At 56.2% G+C, this 23,877-nt stretch overlaps 9 protein-coding genes across 9 annotated transcripts; 4 read left to right on the plus strand and 5 right to left on the minus strand.

The window, feature by feature from the left end:
• Nucleotides 1-704: 704 nt before the first annotated feature.
• CCMA1212_007672 (uncharacterized protein) lies at nt 705-3,895 on the minus strand (the record flags this gene model as incomplete). Its single annotated transcript, XM_073704835.1, has 5 exons — nt 705-2,622; nt 2,696-2,982; nt 3,071-3,289; nt 3,519-3,868; nt 3,892-3,895. 5 exons carry the CDS (start codon nt 3,893-3,895, stop codon nt 705-707), a joined length of 2,778 nt encoding a protein of 925 aa, XP_073556548.1.
• Nucleotides 3,896-6,035: 2,140 nt separating this feature from the next.
• CCMA1212_007673 (uncharacterized protein) lies at nt 6,036-7,053 on the plus strand (the record flags this gene model as incomplete). Its single annotated transcript, XM_073704836.1, has 2 exons — nt 6,036-6,280; nt 6,348-7,053. The coding sequence occupies 2 exons, from the start codon at nt 6,036-6,038 to the stop codon at nt 7,051-7,053; spliced, it is 951 nt and encodes a 316-aa protein (XP_073556549.1).
• A 1,305-nt stretch (nt 7,054-8,358) lies between these two features.
• CCMA1212_007674 (Protein scd2/ral3) lies at nt 8,359-10,833 on the minus strand (the record flags this gene model as incomplete). Its single annotated transcript, XM_073704837.1, has 4 exons — nt 8,359-8,657; nt 8,736-9,348; nt 9,722-10,435; nt 10,726-10,833. The coding sequence occupies 4 exons, from the start codon at nt 10,831-10,833 to the stop codon at nt 8,359-8,361; spliced, it is 1,734 nt and encodes a 577-aa protein (XP_073556547.1).
• Nucleotides 10,834-11,858: 1,025 nt separating this feature from the next.
• On the plus strand, nt 11,859-12,851 carry CCMA1212_007675 (uncharacterized protein; the record flags this gene model as incomplete). The annotated part of the gene is made up of 2 exons (XM_073704838.1): nt 11,859-12,210; nt 12,259-12,851. The coding sequence occupies 2 exons, from the start codon at nt 11,859-11,861 to the stop codon at nt 12,849-12,851; spliced, it is 945 nt and encodes a 314-aa protein (XP_073556716.1).
• Nucleotides 12,852-14,780: 1,929 nt separating this feature from the next.
• CCMA1212_007676 (uncharacterized protein) lies at nt 14,781-16,445 on the minus strand (the record flags this gene model as incomplete). The annotated part of the gene is made up of 3 exons (XM_073704839.1): nt 14,781-14,994; nt 15,046-16,321; nt 16,376-16,445. 3 exons carry the CDS (start codon nt 16,443-16,445, stop codon nt 14,781-14,783), a joined length of 1,560 nt encoding a protein of 519 aa, XP_073556545.1.
• A 629-nt stretch (nt 16,446-17,074) lies between these two features.
• On the plus strand, nt 17,075-19,045 carry CCMA1212_007677 (Vacuolar protein-sorting-associated protein 36; the record flags this gene model as incomplete). Its single annotated transcript, XM_073704840.1, has 2 exons — nt 17,075-17,175; nt 17,236-19,045. The coding sequence occupies 2 exons, from the start codon at nt 17,075-17,077 to the stop codon at nt 19,043-19,045; spliced, it is 1,911 nt and encodes a 636-aa protein (XP_073556546.1).
• A 473-nt stretch (nt 19,046-19,518) lies between these two features.
• On the minus strand, nt 19,519-20,643 carry CCMA1212_007678 (CENP-B-like protein; the record flags this gene model as incomplete). The annotated part of the gene is made up of 1 exon (XM_073704841.1): nt 19,519-20,643. The coding sequence occupies one exon, from the start codon at nt 20,641-20,643 to the stop codon at nt 19,519-19,521; it is 1,125 nt and encodes a 374-aa protein (XP_073556551.1).
• Nucleotides 20,644-21,903: 1,260 nt separating this feature from the next.
• On the minus strand, nt 21,904-22,256 carry CCMA1212_007679 (uncharacterized protein; the record flags this gene model as incomplete). Its single annotated transcript, XM_073704842.1, has 3 exons — nt 21,904-21,937; nt 21,994-22,124; nt 22,203-22,256. The coding sequence occupies 3 exons, from the start codon at nt 22,254-22,256 to the stop codon at nt 21,904-21,906; spliced, it is 219 nt and encodes a 72-aa protein (XP_073556552.1).
• A 268-nt stretch (nt 22,257-22,524) lies between these two features.
• CCMA1212_007680 (uncharacterized protein) lies at nt 22,525-23,633 on the plus strand (the record flags this gene model as incomplete). Its single annotated transcript, XM_073704843.1, has 3 exons — nt 22,525-22,532; nt 22,704-22,904; nt 22,964-23,633. 3 exons carry the CDS (start codon nt 22,525-22,527, stop codon nt 23,631-23,633), a joined length of 879 nt encoding a protein of 292 aa, XP_073556437.1.
• Between the last annotated feature and the right edge of the window lie 244 nt (nt 23,634-23,877).

Consider the following 23,877-nt stretch of genomic DNA (forward strand, 5'->3'; position numbering starts at 1 on the left):
AGATTCAGCACCACAAAGTCACCGCCCGGTAGAGTGAGTGAGTAAACCCACGTAATCAATCAACAACATCTGAAGCAACCCAAGATGCAAACTCTCAAAAGTCAATTCATCGTAATTTCATGCTAAAGTGCCATTCAAAAGAATCCAAAAGCTCTATCTACCAAGAATGTAAAAAATATCTTGCAATCTGTTTCTGGCCCAATCTGTCCCGATGCCTCCAAGCGATGCTATACCATTTCCCAATGCTTTATCCCCCATATATTCCATCCCATGCTGATATCGTATATTTGTTTTTCGTTGCTCATCATCCATCCCATCCCAATATCGTATCTTTGTTCGTTTCTTGACATCCATCATACATGTATCTGTTTTTCTCTCCAATAATCAACAAAGGAAATAACGAGTGTCCCGTGAAGACGATGAGTCGCGGGGGGAGCACAAGCCCCAGTTTTGGCTCCCTCAGGCGAGATTTCGTAGAAGAAACAAATGAAAGAGACGTGGTGCAGAGTGGTGGTAAAAATTGAACCCAAGCGCCATCGCAATGCCAAAGAAAAAGAAAAAAAAAATGCAAATCGCCAGACCCTCCATCCGAGGCGTCTGCCAATTCGTTCCTCCACCAACCCATCGTGTGCTCATAACCTTTCTTCTCTCTTCATCTCATTGACCACATTCGTGACGGTCCCTGGGTTAAAGTTGTTAAAAATCTAGTGAGCGCCCGAGGACCTGACCCAACTCACTGGAGACAAATGATCCCACATCCAGGAGAAAATGCCGACGACGGCCGGAGGCGACCAAATGCCGAGGCCCTCGCCCTCTTCAGCCACTGCCGGTGTAGCGGGAGCAACAGGGGCGGGAGGGGGAGAGGTGCGCAGCATCATGTCGTGCGACGAGGTCGAAAAGGAAAAGACCTGGACGTCTTCCACCTGCAAAAAGTCGTATCCGCTCACGACGTCGTAGATGACCTGCGGCTCTTGAGGCTCTACATCTCGCCAGGCTTTTCGACTGAATGGAGGAGTGTATACCTTGGATGGTCTGCGAGGCGGGACGCTGTTGGCATCGACCGTGATGTCTGTGATGACATCTGCCCTCGCGCCGGTATGCGTGTTTGTCGTGTTCACCCTGATCGTCCTCTTGATGCTGGCCTTGTCCGTGTCTGCCCTGGATTTGCCCTTGCCCTTGAGGCGTCGCTTCCTCTCCCCCTTGCCCTTCTTCTCGACACCACCAACCTTGTCGGCCACCACCTCCACGGGCCTGTTGACAATGTTGCTCTCGATATGGACGAAGCCGTCGTCTCGCTCTTCCTGCACAATGTCGCCCTCCCGGACATCCTCGACAGGATGGGGCGTTGTGACCAGGATGGCCTGAGGAACGCCTGGCGCAGGGGTCATCTCTATCAGTCGGTTGTTGGGGCCGACGACCGAGTCGACCTTGCGCACCGCGGGCGAAGCCACCGGTAGGAGCCTGGCGTTTCTCTTTCCGAGCTGCTGGCCAAGATGCTTCAAGGTGCGAGTGGACACCTTGGCGCTTCCGACGATCCATTCGCGAACCGACCTGCCTTTGCGAGCGCGGACAGCGCGATTCTTCTCGTTGCGAGGCACCCCATCCTCGAGCTGCTTCCGAGCCTGCGACATAAAGTACACACGCATCATCCCGCCTGGCGTAAGCGCCTGTACGGGAGAAAGGGTTGCGGCGAGAATAATGGGCGAATCGAAAAAGGTGGATCGCATGTGTTGGGCACTCGGGGCATGGTTGGCCGCCAGGTATTTGAGCCAGTTGCCGGCATTTTGTACAACAAAGTAGGCCGTTTTCGTGTCTTGGGGAGAGAGGACGCAGTTCATCCTTCTTCGGGTCGCGACAATGCCAGGCGATGCAGGAGTCACGGCAGCCGGCGTCGTGGTAGCGTTGATGACCTCTGCAATGTCCGTGACGTCTGTAATGTCGGTGATGCCGGTGACGTCCGTAATGTCCGTGACGTCGGCGACGTCGGTGACCACGCTGACATCTGCGACCTCTACGGGCTCCGTCGTAACGTCCTGGCACGATGCCTCCGACGATTCGGCGGGCGTCGCAACAGCTGGAACCTCAACGTCGGCATCCACCACAGGGTCACTCTCCGTGGCGGCCGGAGGGGCGAGTACTGGCTCCTCCTCTTCCGGAACAGGCGACAACTCGGAGCAGGCCTCCTTTGCGTGATGATGCAGATCAGAGGAGGCGTCTTCGCCAAAGACGGAAGACTGGGCCGTGTCGACAGAAGCCATGGAGCTGGCGTCAGAAGCCGACGCAACCGTGGACCCGACGGTGAGATCGGAGGCATCCGAGTCCGTCCTGGGCCGAGGAGGGAGGAGCACCGGCTGCTGGACGGCAGCAGGGCTCACCCCCGGCTGAAGAGGAGCAGGGCTCAAGTCCGGCAGTGGAAGAGGGCTCTGGAGCGGTGCAGTGGGCAGAACATGGGGATTCAAGGTAGGGTCTGAAAAGTCGAGGCATATGTTAACGACGTCGGCTTCCCCTATGTCCCCGTAGACACCAATGTCGCTTTCCTCAAAGGCCCTGTACATACCTTGGCCTCGCTTCGCGATGAACTTCGCTGCCTTGAACTCGGATTTTGACGTCAGTCCACCGATTCTGGAGGAGACGCGGGTTAGCACAGTCCGGTCTAGATACTCGTCGAGATAGTAAAGGGAAACTGAGTGCTCACAATCCATTCTTAAGGTCACCCCAGACGTCCTTTTTGACAAACTTGATGGCGGACCGGACCTTGTCCTTCAACTTCTTGGAGGACTTGACGACGTTGAAATCGGCCAGGAGAGGGTCGGACTCTGCGCCCTCGGCAAAGGCATTGAAAAAGTCGAGCGACTTGTGCAGTCGGGTCTTGAAGTAGACCCGGGCAAGGTCGGGGAACTCTTTGTTGCGGAACTTGAAGAGAGCCTTGACCGCATCTTTCGGGTCCTGCCCAGATTTTGCGGCACGAAGCTTGACGGCGATCTGTAGGAGGAGCATCATTAGCCTCTCCTCGTCCTCCTCTTCCGTAGTCGTGATGCTGGTTATGACACGTTTGACGAGGGTGACTTACAGAGTAGGGAATGGCAAGCCCGGTGAGTTCCTTGGTAGGCACGCAGCCCTTGACGAACAACCACTGCTTCGCCTCGGCGCTGAGGTTCTGCTCGACAAAGTCGGCGAGGCCCTTATTCTGGACCCATGACTCCGCGCTCACCACCTTGGCGGTGTTCCAGGCCTGAAAGTAAAACGTCGCATCGGAGCTCCCGCTTCGTCCGGTCATAGTAAGAGTAGACTGGGTGAAGGGCGGCAGGTCAGATGGGCCGTTTAGAAACGGCCGCCCAGGATGTAAACGGCCAAGATCAAAGGTTGTCAGGCGCCGTCGGGTAGAAGAAGGGGGATAAGATAAAGTCAAGACAAAGAAAAGAACGATATGTGCTCAGGTCAGGATGGGTTGATGTGAAGATGGGTGAACATCTCGAGCCTCCAGCAACCGACGAGACGACTGGCCAGCCATTATAAACCCAAAAGTGCGACCCTTTGGACGGCCGGCCGTGTGCCTCGGTCGTGGCCATGCACACGATTCGCCTGCATAGATCCCTCGCAGTGAGCACGTCTGATGCAGCGCCGTGACTAAACAGAGACAGCGGCAGTGACTCGACGAGGGCATTCATGCAAGGAAGGGTACGACACTCCTCCGTATGGAAGTCCATCGGCACAGCACCGCACCGCACAGCACCACACGGCGCAGCATCCCATCCCACAGCTCCCTGGCCACGTAGCGAAGCGTCCGCCGTGCATGGCCATGGTTGCTGGACGCCCACGATTGGCCGCCGCCGCTGCCGTGTGTCTCCATCCGCCCGGCTTGCCACCACTGCATTGCAGCCTTACGCGGACACATTGGCCCAAGCACGGCCACGACGAAGAGAGACCCCCCGGTTGCGACATGCTGCGGCGCCGCTTTCTGGCAGCTGGCCGGGGTGTCCAAGTGCGTGTCGTCGCGGGTTCCATAGCCGTGACTGGAGCTGGGGAGACGTGGGCGCAATCAACGCACGCTCTTTAGCAGCGAGACGACTCGCAGATGGCCTAGGGTCCTCTAAAGACAATGGCGACGTCCCTGATAGGCCTGAACCGGCTTCCGTAACACTCCGAGGCTCTCCAGGTTATCGCTGATATGTCACAAAGATGGCTATACATGGCCACGGGCATGCCATCGTGGGCCGCTTATCAAGCATGCGGCCTGTCTGCTGTGCTGCGCAGAGGCCATGTATGGAGTCGCAGCAGATATAATAAGCCCGGACAGCCCAACGCCCCTCTACGTGTTGACGCCTTGATTCCGGAGACGCCTCGTCTGTTGCGTTGTGAGCGATGCCGCGGCTGTCTCGTCTCGTTGATGTCGCCTGTCCCGGAGCTTCTGTCCTGTCCAGCGGCTGCACCCGTGAAATGGGACGAGAGCCAGCGCTGTCAGAGTAACTTGCATGTGAGGTGAGGACAGGGATGAGAGACCCATATGAAGACCAGCCTCGATGACGTGAAGAGTGCTCCGTACTCCGTAATGCTGGTAATAGAGCTTCCCCCCTCTCCTCCCCCCTAGGCGCAGCTGCCTTATCGATTGATGCCATACAACTTAAGCCACATGCTCCCAGGTCGACAGAGATACCTGATGGAGGCTTACCTGCCCCAAGGGGACTCCGTCCTCTATGACTCCGTATCCCACCGATACCTCATCGAAGCCCCATCCTGCCCGCAGCCATGAAACGAGCCCATCGCCCATGACGCAGCCACAAGCCGCGAGCCACGTCGACGGCGAGGGAATCCGATGACATGCCCTCCAGGACTGGCCGAGGCTCGATTGGCGCCCGACCAGGAGGAGCTGCTCTGGTGCTGGTGCTTGTACCTTGCGCTAGGCCGGGCCAAGCCACACCACGTTGGCAGCCCATCAGTTTAGGTGCCGAGTGCTGAGAATCCGGTGCCTGTCTGTCTCGTTGTCTTGTCTTGTCTTGTCTTTGTGTGTGTCGATGGTGCGATAAGAACATGATATCCAAGGGACGACACACAAAGGTCGGTCAGAGCCCAATTGACGCCAAGATTAGGTAATCTCGATCCCTTCCGCAAGCAGGGAAGAAGACTTGACCGCTGAAGAAGCATCTCGTCCGTCTGCCTCATAGATCGCTCCCAGAATATCCTTCAGCATCTGAACTCACCTGATTCGACTTTGGTGATGTGTTCTATCCCCCGCCACCCCGCCCCCGCCAATTGGCGTCAAGATGTGTGCCACTATCCCCAGCTCATTGAACCCCTACCAAGACGGGACAAAGACATGCCCACCACGGAGCGGAATTCAAGCCGCCGACAATGCCATCTCCAGACGATACCAGAGTCCGAATAACGTGAGCTCGTGATCCGTCCGTCTTTAACCAAACACCAACAGGCACACGGGCTATTACTCAGGCTACCTTATCTGCCTTATCATCACCCCGTCTGTGTACCACGAAGCTTCCCACCTTACTAAGACATGGGCATCTTCCCCGATCCCTCGAGCCAGCGCTCCGAGACCGGGGCCCCGCGTGCTCAATCCGGCCAGTCAGAGCCCAGTCTTTAGCCATGCGAGTCGATTGCTGGCTGGCATCGCATAATGTCGGTCTCAAAGCTGAGGAAGCGATGCGTCGGTGTCGGCATCGGTATCGATATCGATACTGCGAGGCTGGTTTACTATCAAGTTGATCGCGTTTGGAGATGCGCAGCCCTGCGTCACGTTTTCTGATTGCTTTGGTTGATATGCTTGATTAGAGATTTCTCTCGTGGAAACAAGATTGGACACATTTGATGCTTCCGCAGCGTGCCTGTTCATACTCAAACCAACCGCGCATCTCGTCAAACAGCCTCTTCCGTCTCACCCTCCATCGCATGCCTCAAGACCCCAACCAGACAACATGAAATAAAGAATCCTTCATCGTCTCGCCCAGTCAATCCCTTCAATCTCGATCAAAGGCACCAATTTCAAACGTCAAAAGAGCTGTCACACTCATCCCAACTTGACCATGAAAACAGAAGACTCCGCCTCACGGCCCCTGGCCACAACCCTCTCCCCCAGCACCATCACAACCTCCCTCACCCTCGACACGCATCGCCTCTCCCACACCATCGCAGCAACCCCATCCATCACCCAAACGCAAACACACTCAAAATGGAACACCGAGAAACTCGCCTCGCGCCTCGCAGCAGACGCCACAAGCGCCTCCTGCGCCGGCGCCCTCATCGCCCCCATCATCACAATAATTGACCGGTAAGCCTTCCCCCGTCTCAACCTCCTCCATCAAAATCAAAAGCTGATTCAAAAAAACCAAAAACAGCTCCATCATGGAAAACGCCTCCGGCCGCAACCCCCTCTCCACCTCCCTCCTCACCTCCCTCCGCAGCCTTCTCACCCGCCCGCAAACCATCCTCCTCTCCCGCCCAACGGCCCTCGTCTTCGCCCTCTACGCAGGAACATACCTCACCGCCAACGTCCTCGACACCCTCTCCTCCGTGTCATCCAACTCCCCCGCCTGGCACACCACCTCCGGCCCCGCTAAATTCGCCGCCTCGTCCGCCGCAAACGTCGGCCTCTGCGTGTACAAGGACCAAGTCTTTGCGCGCCTCTTCGGCCCCCCCGGGGTATCTACACCACGACCCGTCTCGTTACCGAGCTACATCCTCTTCACCATGCGCGACTGCCTCACCATCTTCGCATCCTTCAATCTTCCCCCCCTCCTCGCCCCGCGAATAGACGCCCGTCTATCCGAGTCGCTGAAGCGCAACGTCTCCGGCCTTACAGCAGCGCAGTTCCTCGCCCCGGCATCCGTCCAGCTCTTCTCCACGCCGATCCACCTCCTCGGTCTGGACATGTACAATCGTCCCCAGGGAACGACAGCGTGGCGCCAGCGGTGGCAAGTCGTGAGAACGAATTGGCTCGTTAGCACCGCGGCGCGCGTGTGTCGCATCGTGCCGGCTTTTGGCGTCGGCGGCGTGGTGAATATGAAGACGAGGAGACATCTCATGGAAAAGGTTGCGGGATGAATTGGAGATGGGGGTTGGTGTTTGAACGTTGAAGGTGTCCTTCGTCGTGCATGATTCTTTTTCAGTTGGGTTGTTTCCCTACGAAGCGATGTGCAAGGGTTCAATTGTCTTGCTTTTCTTTTATTCTTGTCTGATGAAGATACTTGGATACTTAGACGTCGATAATGCGTCGTAATGCTGGTTGGAACAGATACATGTACAGGATATACATACACAGGAGGACGTCAGGCTTGGCACAGCTATCCTCTCAGAGCCAATATAGGCGCATTTAATATACTACGCAAACAAGCAAACGGGCGTATGCTGTCCACTGCTGATCTCTACACGTCCATTTGTGTTGAACCCTTTTTTTTAAATTTGCAGTTTCTTGCGAATCTGCCTACCAAACATCCTTCATCTGTTCCATCCATACATACAGAGTCACATACAAAAGTCTTCTTCATCCCACCCCTTGCCGCATCCTCCACCTTCACCCCCGCTCATCGATATCACACATCAAAAGATCAGTGTGAAAAGTCCTTTCCTCGCATCCTCCCTGCATCTGCCACAACCCCCTACATCCACCAGTCGCGTCTCTCCCATAAAGCAAGGTATAGTTTGTTCCCCCATTTCCCCCTCTGACAAATGAAAAATGAACAAAACGAGATGACACAGGAAAGACTCAAGAAACAAGGCAAGGACTCGGGACTAGACCCTACATAACAACACATCCGATTCAGGGGTTCGACCAAAGAACAAGGGAGGCCGTCTTCCTTCCCCATCGCCTTTTTCGAGGCTTGGCTAACCGGAATCGTATCTTGAGTGAGTGAGAAAACAGAAAACAAAATCATGAAAGGCGTGTTATCCTCTGGTCGCACAATGTGGCCTTTTGTAATCGAAACAAGTTCCTTTTATCCGGTAAACAGTACCCGATGAACAAAGTGAAGAACGAAGAGGGTGTCTCCTTGATAAGGGCGATGAAAACCGTGTTGTCGGATAGGCCGTGAGGCAGCCACCGTTCTCCATACGTTCGTCCAGAATCAGTGGGACTGATTTGGACAAGCAGGGAGAAGCAAGGCACCAGGGGGAAAAAAATCCAGACCATTGTTTCCGAGTAAAAAAAAAAAAAACACGAGTGCGAGAAGAACAAGAGAACCAAGCTCCAGCTGATTGAAAGGCGGGTATCACCAATACAAGACGTCGATCGCCGTAACCCGTCGCGTCGTGACATTCCAACACCACGGCAGGCGGCCCAAGTCGTGCAAAGAAAAGTAGAAGAGAAAAAGTATAGACATCGAAGAGTTAATGAGCTCCCAGTGGTCGCGGTTACACCACTTCAACGTACAGCATCAGCTTCTCGTTGCGCTCGAGGGCGTAGTCCAGATCGGCGTCGTTGGTCAGGCTAGGCTTGTTGCCCGTCTGCTCGTCCTTGTAAAACAGTTGCAGCTCCTCGTTGGGCGACACCTTGAGTCGATCTCGGACCTTGTCGCACAGCTGCTGGAACTGGATGTTGGTGGGGACCCGGATGGCAATCAGGTCGCCGTTGTAGAACATCTTGATCTTCATGGCGGCCGAGGCTTGGCCTGGCTGCTGAGCCGGCTGCGAAGGCACCTGTTGCTGCATGACTAGAAGTTGCAAAGTCAGTATTCCATTGGGGTCTCACCGACAGTCGGCAATCAACGGGAGCAGCCGCGAGAACTCACCTTGCTGCGGGTTGCTGACTTGTCGCGGGGTAGCCGAGAGACCATTGTATCCGCTGCCACTCAGGTTATTGCGCGACGACTGCACCGAGTCGGGGTTAGCATGTGACCCGGACGACGAGCCTTGGGAGCCCTGGGATAGCCGGTATTCCTCCTCCACCGTGGCAGGGTCCATCTCGTAATCGCCTTCTCGGGGGGCGAAGAACTGCTTGACAAGCGTGCAGCGGGAGATGTAGGGGGGCTGGTTCAGCAGGTTCTTGACGTATGCGTCAAGGTTATGCAGCCTGCCCTCGGTAATGGCATCTGTCACGTAGCTCACGGGGCCGGGCATGTAGGGGAGGGTTCGCTTCTGGGTTCCAGTGTTGCCCGCCTCGGCAGGGAACTCGGTGAGAAGGGCAATCTGGAAGTCGTAAAAGTCCTCGTAGTATCGGGACAGCTCCCAGTGCCGCCCATCTTCGAGCTGCGTCTCGATAACAAACCAATATTTGTCTTCGGCAAAGCAATAACGGGGTATTCGGGCAGAGATGGGGGCGTAGAGTTCCGTCGTCGCGCTGGATACAAACTCGGTCTGCTGGGGCTGGGCAGCAGGCTGAGGGGGGCCGCTGGGGGTTTGGGACTGTTGGGGGTTGATTAATGCCTGGTCAAGAGGCGAGGCTGGAGGAGAGGTTCCGAGGGCACGGAAGGGAAGTGACCAGAGGATGAGTGAAGGGGAGAGTAAAGGTAGTGCGAGTGAGAAGAGAAAAGGGAGGGAGCAGATGAAGCGGCAGAGAAGCAAGCAGTCGAAAACAGAGAGTGAGGTGGAGCAAGATGTAGATATTGGATAGCGTGAAAGGAGAGAAGTAAAGTATGGGAATGAGACGAGGCTGTTGGGGAAGAGAGGTGGAGTGGAATGAGGCGAGGCTGTGGAGACGAGAGATGGAGTGAACTGGGAGGAGGCTGTAGAGTAGAGAGATACTGAAAGGGGTCGAGATGATGGGGGCACAACTCACCTGAGGGGCATTCTGGATGCTCAGGCGCTCCATGCCCTGCTCAATCGGCTGGGACGGACCTCCGCCCTCAAACTTGCCGAGGGTAATGCTGCTGTTCTTGTAGGCGGTGGCCATCTTCTTCCACTCCTCCACCTTGGGGACGCCCGCCTTCCTGATGGCTTCTCCGGGATTCTCAATGGCCTTGCCCGTGCCCATATCACGTAGCTCAATAAAGGAGACGGGAATCAGACCGGGACCGCCGAGTCGGCCAATGGGCTTGGCGACGAACCACTCCGGGTTGGACTGCGCAATAACAATGATGGCCTCGCCGGCTTTGGCCTCGAGCTCGTCGGGCCGCTCCGCGTTGAAGTCGTACATGACAACGCCGTACACCATGGCGCCCTGCTTGGCGGACTTGGACAAGCGCCGGCTGGCCGACGCGGAAGAGCCTGGGGACTGCATGACGGGGTTGGCTTCGCCGTAGCCAGAGTCGTGGTCAGGGTTCTTGTTGGCAGTGGACGGGCGACCGTCTGACGTGTGGCTGTCGCGCTCAGTCTTGCCAAGGGCCTGGAAGTAGGCGACGGGCACGAGACCACGCGCGTCGGGCAGTGCAGGGTTACAGGCTTCGTACCAGTCGGAATCGTCCTCGCGGCCGATGACGTGGAAGAAGTCGCCCTTGGAAAAGCTCAGCTCTTGGGGGGAGCGGGCCTCGTAGTCGTAGAGTGCTCGGATGACCTGCGAAGAGCGTGAGAAAAGGCTCGCCCACAAACGGCCCGTGCTTGGGGAGGCGCTAGGTGAGAAATTCGACAAGAGACGAAATGAAATGGCATTTGCAAACGCAGCTCGAAACAAGGAAGAAAGACCGGGGGGGTGGGCAAGGCTGTTGGCTTTTGCGCGGATATAATGTCTCCATCATGCGACCCAGTCGACTCCAACACAGGCGAACGCACCGCAAAACAGCCGCTGGGGATTTGGGTGGGAGAGGGGAGTGAACTCTTGCAAACGCAGCACGCTGATCGACGAACCTTCTTGGGCGGAACGATTGCGACAGCAGCCTTGGGGGTGATGGAGATACTGTGTTGTTTCTCCTTGTCGCCCTTGATAGACCGGCGAAGCGCCTGCAGGAAGGCCATGGCTGTTAGTCTTGATCTCCTCTCTCTTGGTCCGAGACTTGGTCGCAAGGGAGCCTGTTTGTTTATCTCGTCTGCGCGCGCCGTGACTGTTGTGCTTGTGACGGAGGCAGGTTTAGGAGCTGGCAGCTGGCGAGCCCAAGACGATCGATATACGAGGGCCATCGTGTCGCCGGTCCGGCAAGCGCTGGGGAGGGGAGCGGTTTGCAGCTGGCAGCGCATGACTTGCGCAGTTGGCAATGACGCACCTTCATCTTTTGTCCTGTGTATTGTATTGCAGTGTCGCGCTGTGTAACGAGCCCGTGACGGCCGGGATGTGAGGCGTATGCGAGGCGTGAGGGTCTGGACGGTGGTGGTCTGGCTGGAGAGGGACTATCGGGTTCGTGCGAGCGTCGCAGGCGGAAGCGGTTTTTCGGCGGCTGGGACGTTGGCGACGAGGGCGAGCGAGGGGGGTGCGCACAAAGTCGAGCTCAGGCGGCGAGGCGAGGCCAGGGAGTGGAGGGCACTTTTTTTTTTTGCGGTGCCAACGGCCAGCCGGCGACAACGAGGCGAGACTGGCGGAGGCAGGACAAGGCCGCGCGACGAGGATGAGGCAACGAAGCAGAAGGCCGGCTGGATGCAGGAGAAGCTGCGCTGCCCGGTCGAGTCGCACAGCCAAGTTGGTGCGCGTGCTATTCAGCAGCCGGCAATATCAGATGCTGCCAGGGAGCAGCAGTAGCCCGCTAGCCTCTTGTGGTGCGTCGGCTGCGCCTCGTGCTTCTAGAAAGATGGTCGTCGCGACGCCAGCGCTTTGGCTGCTTGAGCCTGTGCTTGTGCTTGTGCTTGGGCTCTTTGAGCTTTGTACCTGCTGGCCGGCCTCACGATTTCGGCGATGCAGGCGGCCGTCCTGGAAACGTGCAGCTGGGCTTCCGCGAGCCGTGGAGCTGGTGATGCTTGGCCTCCAGGTTCGCACTCTGGGCCAATGCGATGCAGATGCGATATGAGAGGCGGTCCGAGTCAAGAAAAATATCACTTGGCCCAGACAGAGGATGGCGCAATCACCGGCGCAACGCCCTGGACAGGACGAGACCAAATCTACGGGCGTGGTCCAAGCGGAGATACCAGAAGGAATGATGGAAGAATCTGGTCCGGGAGACGATACAGAGGAGACTGGCAGTATGGCCGACGATGGGAAGCGGCTGGAACAGATGCAGATGGAGAGAGAGGTGGGAAAAGGCCTTTTACCAATGCAGCGGACACGGAACTTGCCTTGCAGTGGCTGTGGGTTCGTCAATGAGAGGGACGAGGGACGGGAATCCATCCATTCAGTGTACATGAGCGCCTGTCCAATCCTTGTACTCGCAGCCCTCGTGCGCGCGTGTGCGACCTGGGGATTCCCTGGTATAGTGCGTATATTACGCGCGTGAGGCTGCGACCGACGTATGCCAGACCCTCGCTACGCTGCCCGGCTACAAGGAGGGTACCTCAAGGCAGGTACCCAGCAGCGCCGGCTGTGGCTTCACGTTGTGCGACAGACAGGCAACGGGAGAAACGACGTGGAAGAGGAGCAGGGTACGAACAAGTCAGTGTCTGCCATTGAGTTCCCTATCAGTATGCTCACGAGCCCTGTCCCTGTCCCTTCCTCTCCCTCCGCCTCTGTCTGTCCCCGGCCGGCCTGCAGCGAGCCTGACCTCAAGCCCTCGCGCCACAGAAAAGCACTGGGCTTGCGTCAATGGAGGCGTCAGTGGCCCTCTGCTCATTGTGAGAGCGCCATTCAGTGGGTGCTCGGCGCCTCGACGGCCGGGATGGAGGGATCCCAGGTGGGTTACAGGGGGGGCCGCCGGTGGGGGGGCAGCGCTGAACCGGACGGCGTCCAAGCGCTGAGTCCATTCAAGGGTTGCATCCATAGGCCCGCGAGCCAAAGAGGCGCAGAAGAGGTCGCCAGAAGAGACGTCGAAAAGCTGATGGATGTGCCCTGCCAATGGGCGGCCGCGCGCAAGGTCAGTCTCATCCAGGCGACAAGGGATGCAGCAAGGGTTTGATGTGATGTGATATCACCCGGGTGCCTTTTTCTTCTCTTCCCTTCTTTTTCTCTTCTGTAATGCAGCCTGAGCTTGGACGAAACAAGAGATGATGGGTGAATCGGACCCATGATGTGCATGCAGGTGGTTGCAGGCCAAATTCATGTACATCAACACCCATCCCTCCTGTCCACCAGTGTGTGCTTTCTCGTCCAATCTCGGCGCTTCTTTCAACGCTTGGGTTGCCAGCCTGCCGGTAGCTGTACAAACACCCGCGTCGCTGCATCCGCGTCTGTAACCCAAAAGGGCACACGGTCCAGTCCAGCTACACGAGACGAGCCGGTCATTGTATCTGGAGTACTCGTTCGAACGAAGATGTTTTTCCCAGCCAGCCAGAGAACCCCTGTATGCTCAGCGCCACCCTGCGCCGACGAGGCTGAAAGTGTGATTACTGTCTCCTCTGGTTGGGCATCCATTTCATTTCCCTTGCGATTCATTCCGTTTTGGTGCCTTACTCAACCAAGTACCACCGTCCTTTGGATTTTGCATCACCTGCGTTCTTGATACAGTTCCTATACCGTGCACCGAAGGGGAAAAAAAGAACAGAAAGAACTCAGCCCTCTGAGTCAAGCACGCCAAGTACCTAGACTCTATTCCTTCATACTAGTACACGCAAGTCCTATATCGACTCGGTCGGTACAACATACAGTATAGCCCTAAGCCTCACAGCAACACCCATCAAGCCCATCAAGCCCATCACCAAGCCCATATAGTTCAACATCACAGTGCTTCAACGTGAACAAGAGCCCGCCGTAATCCTCCAAAAGCAGAACATCACACTGATCTTCTCTTCGGCTGTGACGCCTCCAGGTCAGCGTCTTTTCCAGAACTTCTAGTGGCATCCGTCCCCCATCCACTGCTACCTTAACCTTGCCTTACATCGACTCCACCACCCGAACGATGCATCCCCTTGTCCACATGGCTTGCCGTCTTGCGCTACCCCCTCCAAATGGTGAAACGCGGAAGCGATAATAGAGTCAAGAGGGAAACGAAAACTTTCACCTTATTACCAGAGAGCCACGCAACCTGACTCGTCATTCCCTGAACCTCATCGATTACACCAAGGCCTTCAAGGTTGGTTGCACTTTGGACGCCAATAGTTCTCACACCTCAAGCAGCAGAGAGTTCGAAGTGGTAGCAATAGTGTGTATCAATTCTCAAAACAATCTTCATAAGAGTCAACTTTTGATCAATTCATGATAGTTCCGACTCTGTCATGCATGCCGCGGACCCTGTATCAGAACTTCGCGTCAAAGCAGACTAAGAACCATTGTTTGCTGTGCAGCCATTACCAACGCCCAACACCGTCCGTAAACCTTCCAGTGTTCCAACGGTTCCATCCAACCCGTGATGATGCTCAAGCCAAAACACCAAATGTGTCCTCGCAATGAGACACTTTCAGGCAAACATCCCCCACCCATCGTCGGAATCCATCTCTCAACATCCAACAGGCTGGAGTTGTTACCATAACCAACTCATATCCCTCCTTACAACGGAAGCAGGGATCTGACGTATCAAGTTAGAACAGAGAATCGTTTGAGCAGAGCACCGCCGGAATCGACGTGAATGCCAAGAATTTGCTTTTCCTCGGGCGTGGATAGAAGTGACTTGGCACTGTCCAATGGAGGCAAGGACAAGAGAGAAAAGCCGTCATATGAGACCGTGTCTATAGACGAATTGCAAAATGAAAAGGAAAAGAAATCGTCAGACGTCACCGCCGTAGCCGGCAAGACGCTCTATTCGTTAGGTATCAAGCGCGGGCTGGCAATTTCAGAAAGAGAGAGAAGAGCAGAAAGAAGAAGGCGACCGGTGGCCGTGAGCCATATGCAATAAATGATGCAGGGAGAGGAGAGAGGCCTGAGTGGCATGGCAAGGAGCGATGCGACCAATTCAGATCTGCCCCTTGATGTCCACTTTCTGGAAAGCCGCGGCTCTAGAGTTCTCGAAGAGGCCATTGGCTTTACCAGTCAGGAACGCAATGTACTCTGTGCGGTCTTCAAGAAGATGTTGCCCCTGGTAGTCAATGATGAACTGAGCAGCATCAGCGTCTGATTCGAACCCGAGTTCCTCAGTGATGAAGCGCAGTTTGACGTCAGGTTTGTATCTATTGGCAAGTTAGTCATGGTCGGTAAAGAGGAGGGACGGAGAAACTCACCCTTTGCAGATGTTGCACAGAGCCGCAAGGCGCTCCCGGGCGACAAACATATCCATCAGATATGCACCCATGTTGGGGGTGTCAAGGTACAGCTGAAAGAACTTGTGGTAGTTGCCCAGCGCCAGCGCAGACCTCACGTCGAGCGCGTGCTTGATCGGCCTCTCTTCCTTCTCCGCTGCTGTTAGATCTGCCAGAGTGTCGTTCAAGCCGGTGCGGTTGGCAGTATGAATGAAGTAGAGGATACGATACGCCTTGAACTCAATGGGGTTGCCCTTAAGGCCCATTGCATACAACGACCGCAACTGGGTCTGGCACTGATTATACTCACCAATATCCCCCTTCTCCAAGGCAATCCGGGCGTGGATCTCGTAAACGGAAACGGTGAAATCGTTCTTGATGCGCTGCACTGTGAGATCCTGGCGCATGGATTTGAACTGGTCGCAGATGTAGGAATAGTTGCCCTCCTTTTTCCACTTCTTCTTCAACAACTCTAACGTCTGACGGAGAACTCTCTCGGGTCGCACATTTGACGGAACAGGGGGAGCAGTCAGGCGGAGATACTTCTTTTCAAGGACTTCAGAGGTGCCGACGATGGGACCGGATGGCGGCGGTGGGTTCAGGCTGAGCGACGCTACATTGGCCGCCTTGTACTCGTTTTCGAAGCGCCGCTTGCGCTTGTTGGCTTCTTTCTGGAACTTACTAGACTTGGGGTCATCGAGGGCTGCCCGCTTTTCGGGGGAATACGAAATGCGATCCTCGAGGGATCGACCTGCGTTAGTAGAGTGCCACGGGGGCGCGGAGGAGTCATTTGGAAAGTCATTCGACTTGCGCTTTCTAGGGTTGAACGAGTCGTCGGTGTATATCGGTTGGGTTATCGGGGCAGCACGGTGGTGAAGTTTGAGTTGCGCCTCGCGGTCGGCCCTCACCAACGCTTGGGGCAGAGGCATTTTATCCCAGTCGATGGTGTAGAGCGAGTTGTTCTCCTTGGCGCTGCCGATGGTATCCTTCAACTTGGCTTCCAGTTCAGCACGGGAGACAGAGGGGTCGTCATTCTCGGGATGAAATGACCGTTGGACATATCGTCGAACCGATTCCGGCCACTCGGTCTTGGTTCCTTTGGACTGGTCTACAGGTGCTGCTTGTGATGTGCTGGTGGTGGGGGTGGCGGGCTGACTCTGAGGAGAGCTTGACGCGTACGGATTGTATGGAGGCGGCGGAGGCGCAACATATGAGCCGAAGCTTTGTCGTACTTGAACTGGAATAAAAGCCGGTGTCGCTGACGAGATGAGATTAGAACAAGCCCCTGAGGAAGGGATGAAGAGAGACTCACTGTGTTGATAGGCGTAAGCTGCCTGAGGAGCAACGCCTGGCGGATGCTGGGCACTCGACCAGCTGGACATGGCGGCGGCAGCGGTTGAAGTGCTGAAGGCAGTGAGCTGAGAGTTAGTTTTACGAGCTGCGGCGATGGAGCAAGGGCGGACGAAGAGTCCGGCGCGGGCAACGGGGGTCGATAGTCGATATTCGTCGTCGCGATAATTGTTGGGTGAGGCGAGATAAGGAAGCACCGAGCGAAGTTGGGCTGCAACAGGGCAAAATGTGCGAAGCCAGGTCCCGTGACTCGACAGCCCGGTTAAATGCCGGCCATAGCAGTAGGCCCCTTAGGCCGAATTTGGGCTGGCGTGTCTGGATGGAGCGACGGGTGAGGTACGTACCGCTTGTTGGTGGTACAACGGCAACTTGAAGTGGCCATGCCTCATCGATTGCACTCGCCATCATCACCACTTTAGACTCGCCGTTACTGAAGCTTTATCGTCGATCTTTAGAGCACCTCAATATTACTCTCTCTGTGACATCTGTTCACTCATTGTTGGAGACTCCTGTCCGACCGAACACCAACGTCCAGCCTCCCCCATTCTTTGCGATCCCTCTGGCACGTGCTATCGCTGCATCGGTATTCAGCGCATCACCGAATCTCAGGCCGAGTCATTCATTCACCGAAGGCTGGCTCTATGCCACTGCCGTATGACGGATGTTCCTGAAGCACATTGACCTGACCACTGCGCTGCGGCCTTCGTATCTCCCGGATGAAGCACTGCTCTTTGTGCAGGACAATGTCGGCTTGTACGAGGGGTGAGCATCTCGGCTTCCTCTCAGGCTGCCTGGGAGCTCGATGCTGACAGGACATGACAGGAAGTACAAGCTCCCCAACCAGCAGAATGGCCAGGTATACCTGACTTCACATCGTATCTGCTATGTCGACAAGGCAGAGCCGAGGAAGAACTCGGTCGCCCTCAACTTGAAGGAAGTGGACCGCTATGAATTCTATGCCGGGTTCCTCAAGTCATCGGCCAAGATCACTCTTGTGCCCAAGCCTCTAAGGCGATCAACGCTTCACAACCGTGTGGTATCCAACACCGGAGTCGCCTCAAGAGGCAGTACGCCGTCTCCAGCACAGGCAGACAACGCATATGATCCTCCGTCTGGGCCTCCGGCAATTACAACGGCTACCTGGGTCTGCACCATTTGCAGCTTCTCTAACCCGGTGCCTTCAAACTTTGATCCAGTTACGGCAAATGCCCACACGCCGCTTCCACCATGCTTGGCATGCGGAATCAAACCAACCTTGTCGCAGGTGCTCAAGGCCGCCATCACGAGCGCAAGCAACCGTCCGACAGCTTCGTCCACTTCAAGCCAGCAAGCCTCAACAACTACTCCACAACCAAGCGACCCCTTTTCGGCGTCTAGTACTTCCATGGCGATGTCAGACACTACCGTCTCATTTCAATGTCCGAGATGCACATTCTCGAATCATCCTTCCCTTCTATCCTGCGAGATGTGTGGAGCTCCATTGCTTTCACAAGATCTACCGCCTGCCATATCCAATAACTCGGACTACACCAGGACGCAATCTCCGGGACCCATCAAGGACAGCAATAGCAAGGCGAGCCCAGGCGGCAATGAGTTTGCGGAGAGTGTCAAGATATCGTTCCGAGGTGGCGGAGAAAAGATCTTCTACGAGCGTCTCAAGAGTGCCATGACACAACGGAAATGGCTGCTGCAAGATGCGCCTCCCGCTCCCAAAAGCAATCGCTTGGTCGAGGACAACTCCACCAACGGTTTACCGGGCGCTCCCGCTCCAAAGGCCAAAACAGCTGGCATTGCTGGGCTCGAGCAGCTGGGCTTGAACATGCGCAAGAACAATGAGATTCTCATAGGCAGCGCCTTCGAGGACCTCGAGGCCCTGATGGCTTCCGCAAAGGAGGTGGTAGCGCTAGCAGAACGATTTGCACAGCAGGTCAACGGCGCCAGCGGTGATGTCACGTCCAAGGAGAATTCCATCCTGGCCGAATCCGCCCACCAGCTCGGGCTGATCACGACCAAGGACATTGTCGGCGGCGGAGGCTCCGAGTCGCTCTACTTCTCCGAGCTGGCACGCAACCTAGCCGAGTTCCTCACCGATGACGCCCGCGGCGTGCTCAAGCGGGCCGGCGGGATCCTGACGCTCGTCGACCTGTGGGCCATGTTCAACCGGGCGCGCGGCGGCGTCGAGCTGGTCAGCCCGATGGACTTTAAGAAGGCGGCGCAGATGTGGGAGGCTCTCAAGCTCCCCGTGCGGCTGCGTACGTTCCGCAGCGGCGTCATGGTGGTTCAGGCACGGGACCGCACCGACGAGGCCACCGTCAAGTCTATCCTGGCGTGGCTGCAGGACCTGCACGAGTTCCCGCCCGATCGGGACGTCGCGTGGGACTGGCGCGAATTTGGGCGCGGCGTTACGGCGCAGGAGGCCGCGGAGAGGTTTGGCTGGAGCCTGGGCGTTGCGGAAGAGGAGCTGCTCATGGCGGAGGAGCAGGGGGCCTTGTGTCGCGAGGAGGGACTCGAGGGACTCAAGTTTTGGAAGAATTACATTGGGGCCAGCGATGTGGAGGAGATGCAGAAGAAGGAGGCGCAGCAGGAGGCGGATGCATTGATGCAGCGTTTGAGGGACACTGGGTTTATATAAGGGGGTTTATTGGGCTCTATGATGTAAAGGACATGACTTTGATACCACTTTTGGGAGGCTTCAAGTTAATATTGTCTGTGAATTCTGTATCCCTACCAAGGAGATACCTAAGGTAGAATATAAGTAAGCTCATCAGAAGACCACCTGGTCCCATAGCAGCCCGTTATGCTGTTGGCATTACCGCCGCCCACTCCCGTCATGGGGATATCAAGTAAAGGCAATGAAGCATGCGAGAAGAGAAATAGACACCAAAACTCCGCAAGTCGCCCTTGTCTTGATCAAACTCCAAATGCGTAGCGAAGGACTCTTATCGTCCGAAATATCGACCTGGATCCCCCTATACTCCCAGATCTTGAAAAGAAGAATCGCACAAAGCAGCAGGAATCGATGGTTTGCTATTCGGCTTGGAAAACAACGACGTCAAATAAAAACACGAGTGCACAAAGAAGAGAGGATGGTCTTTGGGGAGGAGGTTAAACCACAACGTGGGTAGACATGTGCTCCACAGCCTCCTTAATCGAACGGAGCATCCGCTGGTTGACGCAAAACGGACACCGCAGCGGTCTCTCTCCGTGAGTGGTGAGGGGAACCTCGGAGTGGATCGGCGTGAGGGTCAGCTCGGGCGCCATGTCCTGGCCCGGCGTGGTGTAGCGGGTGTCGGACGGCGCACGACCGCTCGGCGTCGTCACCATGCCCTGCTGCTGCTGGAGGCCCGCGGCTCTCTCGGCGCGCTCCCTCTCCTCGCGCACGGCGGCGGCCTGCTCCTCGGCGGCTTGCTCCTCCTGCTGGAGCTGCCGTAGAGCGTTCTGCAGCACCACCTCGGGATCATCGTCGGCATACATCGGCTGGTCGGGCTGCGGTTGCGCGAGCGTCGGCTCGACGGGGGCCAGCGAGGGCAGGGGCGCGGCGTGGGCGCTGGCGAGGCGGCGGATGATCTCGTCGCGGACCAGGGCGCAGGTGTTGAGGCTCGACTCGACGCCGACGACGCGCAGGACCTGCTCCCGGATGGCGGCCGGGCTCGTGTCGGCGGCAATGGCCATGAAGCGCGGGACGCAGTCGGCCAGGTAGTCGATGTCGTCGGCCGGGTTGATGCCACCGTCTCCGTGCCGCCGCTGGCGACGGATCAGCAGCCCGTAGCGCTTCTTGAAGCGGTGGATCCAGCCGGGCGAGAACTCGGGCGGCGTCTCCTCCTTGTAGCGCGGCAGCTGACTGAAGATGGCCTTTGCCTTCTCGCCCAGCTCCTCGTTGGTGGGCTGGCGGCCGGCGGCCTGGACCTGCTGGTACCACAGCAGCACCAGCTTCTCGACGTCGGGCCAGTTGCCGAAGCGCAGCCGCGACCCGGACAGCTGCGGGTTGTCGCCGTCGAGGCGCGAGTACTTGGGCGACAGCGAGTGCGAGACGGTGGACTGGCTGATCTGCTGGCCGTACTGGCTGAAGAACCACTCGATGCACGCCTTGTGCGACGGCCGGATCGTCTGGTTGTTGGCCCAGCGCCGCAGCGCGCGCCGCTGGTCCAGCGTCAGCGAGTGCCGCTCCTTGGGCGCCGCCGACGGCGAGATGTCGCTGCCGTCCACCAGGGAGTCTGTCGTGGCGGCCATTTGGGGGGGGGATCGAGCTTCGATATCGGGTTTTGCGGTGTCGTCCGAATTGCAATCGTTGTATCCGATGGATTGCGGGATTCGTTTCGCTTTAGGGAGATGGTGCATGCGCCATAAAAGAGTCGAGGCGGGGCGCGTCAGGGCTTTCTGTGCCTCCTCTCCAACTGCTATTGCTGTGCTACGTCTCACGTGACCCAGTTCTGCCCAAAAGAGAGTTGCCTGGTTGGGTGCCATCGACATTGGCTGCTTGAGCTTCAACTACGCCATTTGGCTACAATTGCCTACATATTGGCTACACGGTGCCCGCAGCAACTCTCTCCCACCTGCTGATAGGCTGCTCTTGCCGTTGCCCTGCATCTGGTGCACTTTAGAACCTGTGAGCCACGCATGAGGAGTGGTCGGACGGCGGCCTGTGATATGCGATTCGCGGTGGTTGTATGTAGGCAGATTATTGCTTATATCCGGCTACCTACCAGCACAACAACAGGCTCGTAGCATGAAGCCGAGAGTGGTTGGACGCTAAGAGATAGATTGATCTAAGACATGGAGTCGATTATTGAATTTCTCTGTATCCTGTTACGATGGATAGCTCTCATGAGCTTACTGTGTCAAGCACTTAATGAAGTCTTGGCCTGTCGCTCTAACTGCGCGTGCTTTGTAGGGGAGATGCGATGGTCTGCATGCTGATATCGTCATGATACATTGAAGGCCTTAGGGCACTTGAATTGCATACGTAGAGGACTAATGCTGCATGCATTTTCCCCTGTGCTGTCAATCACCACAACTTCACAATCAACGACATATGACTACATCCCAGAGATAGCGATGCAGGTATAGGAAGTCAATCCTAAGGTTGCTGAATGACTTGGCGACTACATGTCATTCAACGAGGAATCCAGCCATTCCCATCTTTACAATAGCAAACGCCGAGGCACCCAGTCTGAATATCCAGCATATCTCAACTCTTCACACCGGAGCTCGAGCAGAGCGACACTTGGCTAGACGTGGAAAGTGCTCGCATCCAGCTACACCAATTGAAGCATTGAAGCACAGTGAGATATCCGACCTGGTCAAGCTCAACCGGGCAGAGACTGAAAAAGGACAAATGCAGAGGTGTAATCGAACAGGTTGACACGTAGGCTGCTCGGGGAAGGTGATCGCATTGTTTCTATATCGAGACTCTTTCGCTCTCCGTGCATCTAATATGTACAAGACAACGATACACTATCCCTCACGCCGGACATTTTCGAATTTCGCTGTTTAGTGCTTCTTGTCCTGCTCCTCGAGGAATTTCCTGTCATCCAGTTAGTCGACCGCGCTTGAGCGTCGTGCACGATGTATATAACGCACTTGATGAAGTCGGCCTCGTCAGAGCTGGAAGCGTTGATCGGGGGAGTAGCGGCGGCAGAGGCGGACTTCTTGGGGCCGGAGGCAGCGTAGTAGGCACCGCCAAACAGGGTAGCCAACCAACCCATGGCAAGCTGCGATGTTGCGAATGTTCATGTTAGAGAGCTGGAACCAGAGCAACTTGGAGCGGCTTCTTCCGCGGCAGGACATACGTAGTGGCCGCCGATCTGTCGGCCAGCAATAGTGTAGGTAGCGACACCAGCCATCTTGACCTCGGGATTTGCGTCGGAAGGGGCTTGGACGAGAGGAATTGGGCGGGAATCGATGGATTGCTGGAGGGTTTGCGGGATCCGATGGACAGTCGACTTTTGCCTCGAAAACGCAACGGCGGACTTGTGCCTGGAATTGCAGGCCGGCGCGGCACCTCGGCTATTCCCCGGCTGGCAGTTCGGCGCAGTGGATGCCCAATCTCGCAGGTACCGTTTTGCGCATGGTCGACGTCACTGTACCGAATTGGCCGTGCTAGCCTGCGGGATGTCTCGGTAGCCGTGAGCTACGGAGCTGCCTGCTAGTACATGAGAAGAGAATACCTTGGCTCCGACACCTTCGCAATCGTTCCATTCGCAACTATCAACGATCCCGGCATTTGCGCTCTATAGACCTCTTTGTTTCACTGGCCTTGTTGCACTTCATCGCGTGCTAGAGATCTAAAGATTCACCATGGGCTGGTGGGGCAAGTCATCCGAATCGAAGCCTGAGCAGCAGCAGCAGCAGGAACAGCAAAAAGAAGCGCGCAAGGAATCCGTCTTCGACCCGAAGCTCCCCAAGGCAGAGAAGCTGCCCAAGGCGCTGCAGAAGATTATCGACAAGGCCGACAAGGACGAGAGCTTCTTTGACAACATAAAGGAGGGACGGTAATTGCTTTCTTCGCCCTTGGTTTCGCAGACAAGAGACTAAGAGCATTGGTGTGCAGGGCCCCGGACTCGACGGAGAGCAATGTGCGATATGCTGCATATGCGACCAGACTCCGAACCCTCCTCCTATCTGCCCACCGATACGTCGCCTATACTTCAGACATTGGCGAATCATTCCGACCAGTTGCGCACCCGCACCTTGTGCGCGCCGCATACGGTATCTCATGGCTCTACATTCTAGGCGATGTCTCGCACGAGGGATACCGCGCCTACTGGCAGAACCAGCGTATCCGCAACCCACAGCTTCTGCTCAACTCCCACCAACAGAGATTCACTGGCCTCCCGGAGAAGGAGACGCGCAACCTTACGCCTGGCGTAGTCTCTCCGTTGGAGGACTGGCGCACCGTCATGGTGCAGAGAGCCATCTTCCAGAGCGTCGCCAGTATGGGATTGCCGGCATTCACCATTCATTCCGTGGTCAAGTACTCTGGCAAGGCGATGAAGAATGCCAAAAACCCCACGTTGAGAACATGGGGCCCCATTGGACTCGGCCTGGCTGTAGTTCCCTTCTTGCCCAGCCTCTTTGACAAGCCGGTCGAAGACGCCGTGGAGTGGGTGTTTCACAAGGGCTTTGAGAAATTTGGAGGCAAGGCCTATGTCGGGGACTCGCCGGCTACGGGCCGAGAGAAGCTTCTCAACAAGGATCCGAAGATTATCAAGCAGGAATAGTCGGACTTGGGCATGTGATATGGCGTTGGGGAGCAGAGCACTCCACTCTTGGGTATGGGAGCGAACGGACATGGTAGATGTCGCTGTCAATAGCGGGCACGACGAGTTCCTCTCTTTTAATATGTATGTATATACTTATATATTTACTTCTCAGCATGGTCTTCATTTAAATATCACATCATCCACTAGTATCGTGACAAAGTCTCGTAGACAAAGGGAGACGCTGTAAGTAAGCTCTCACATC

The sequence above is a fragment of the Trichoderma ghanense genome (genome assembly GCF_004382785.1).
Source record: "Trichoderma ghanense strain CCMA-1212 chromosome Unknown scaffold_10, whole genome shotgun sequence".
In the NCBI taxonomy this organism is placed as follows: domain Eukaryota; kingdom Fungi; phylum Ascomycota; class Sordariomycetes; order Hypocreales; family Hypocreaceae; genus Trichoderma; species Trichoderma ghanense.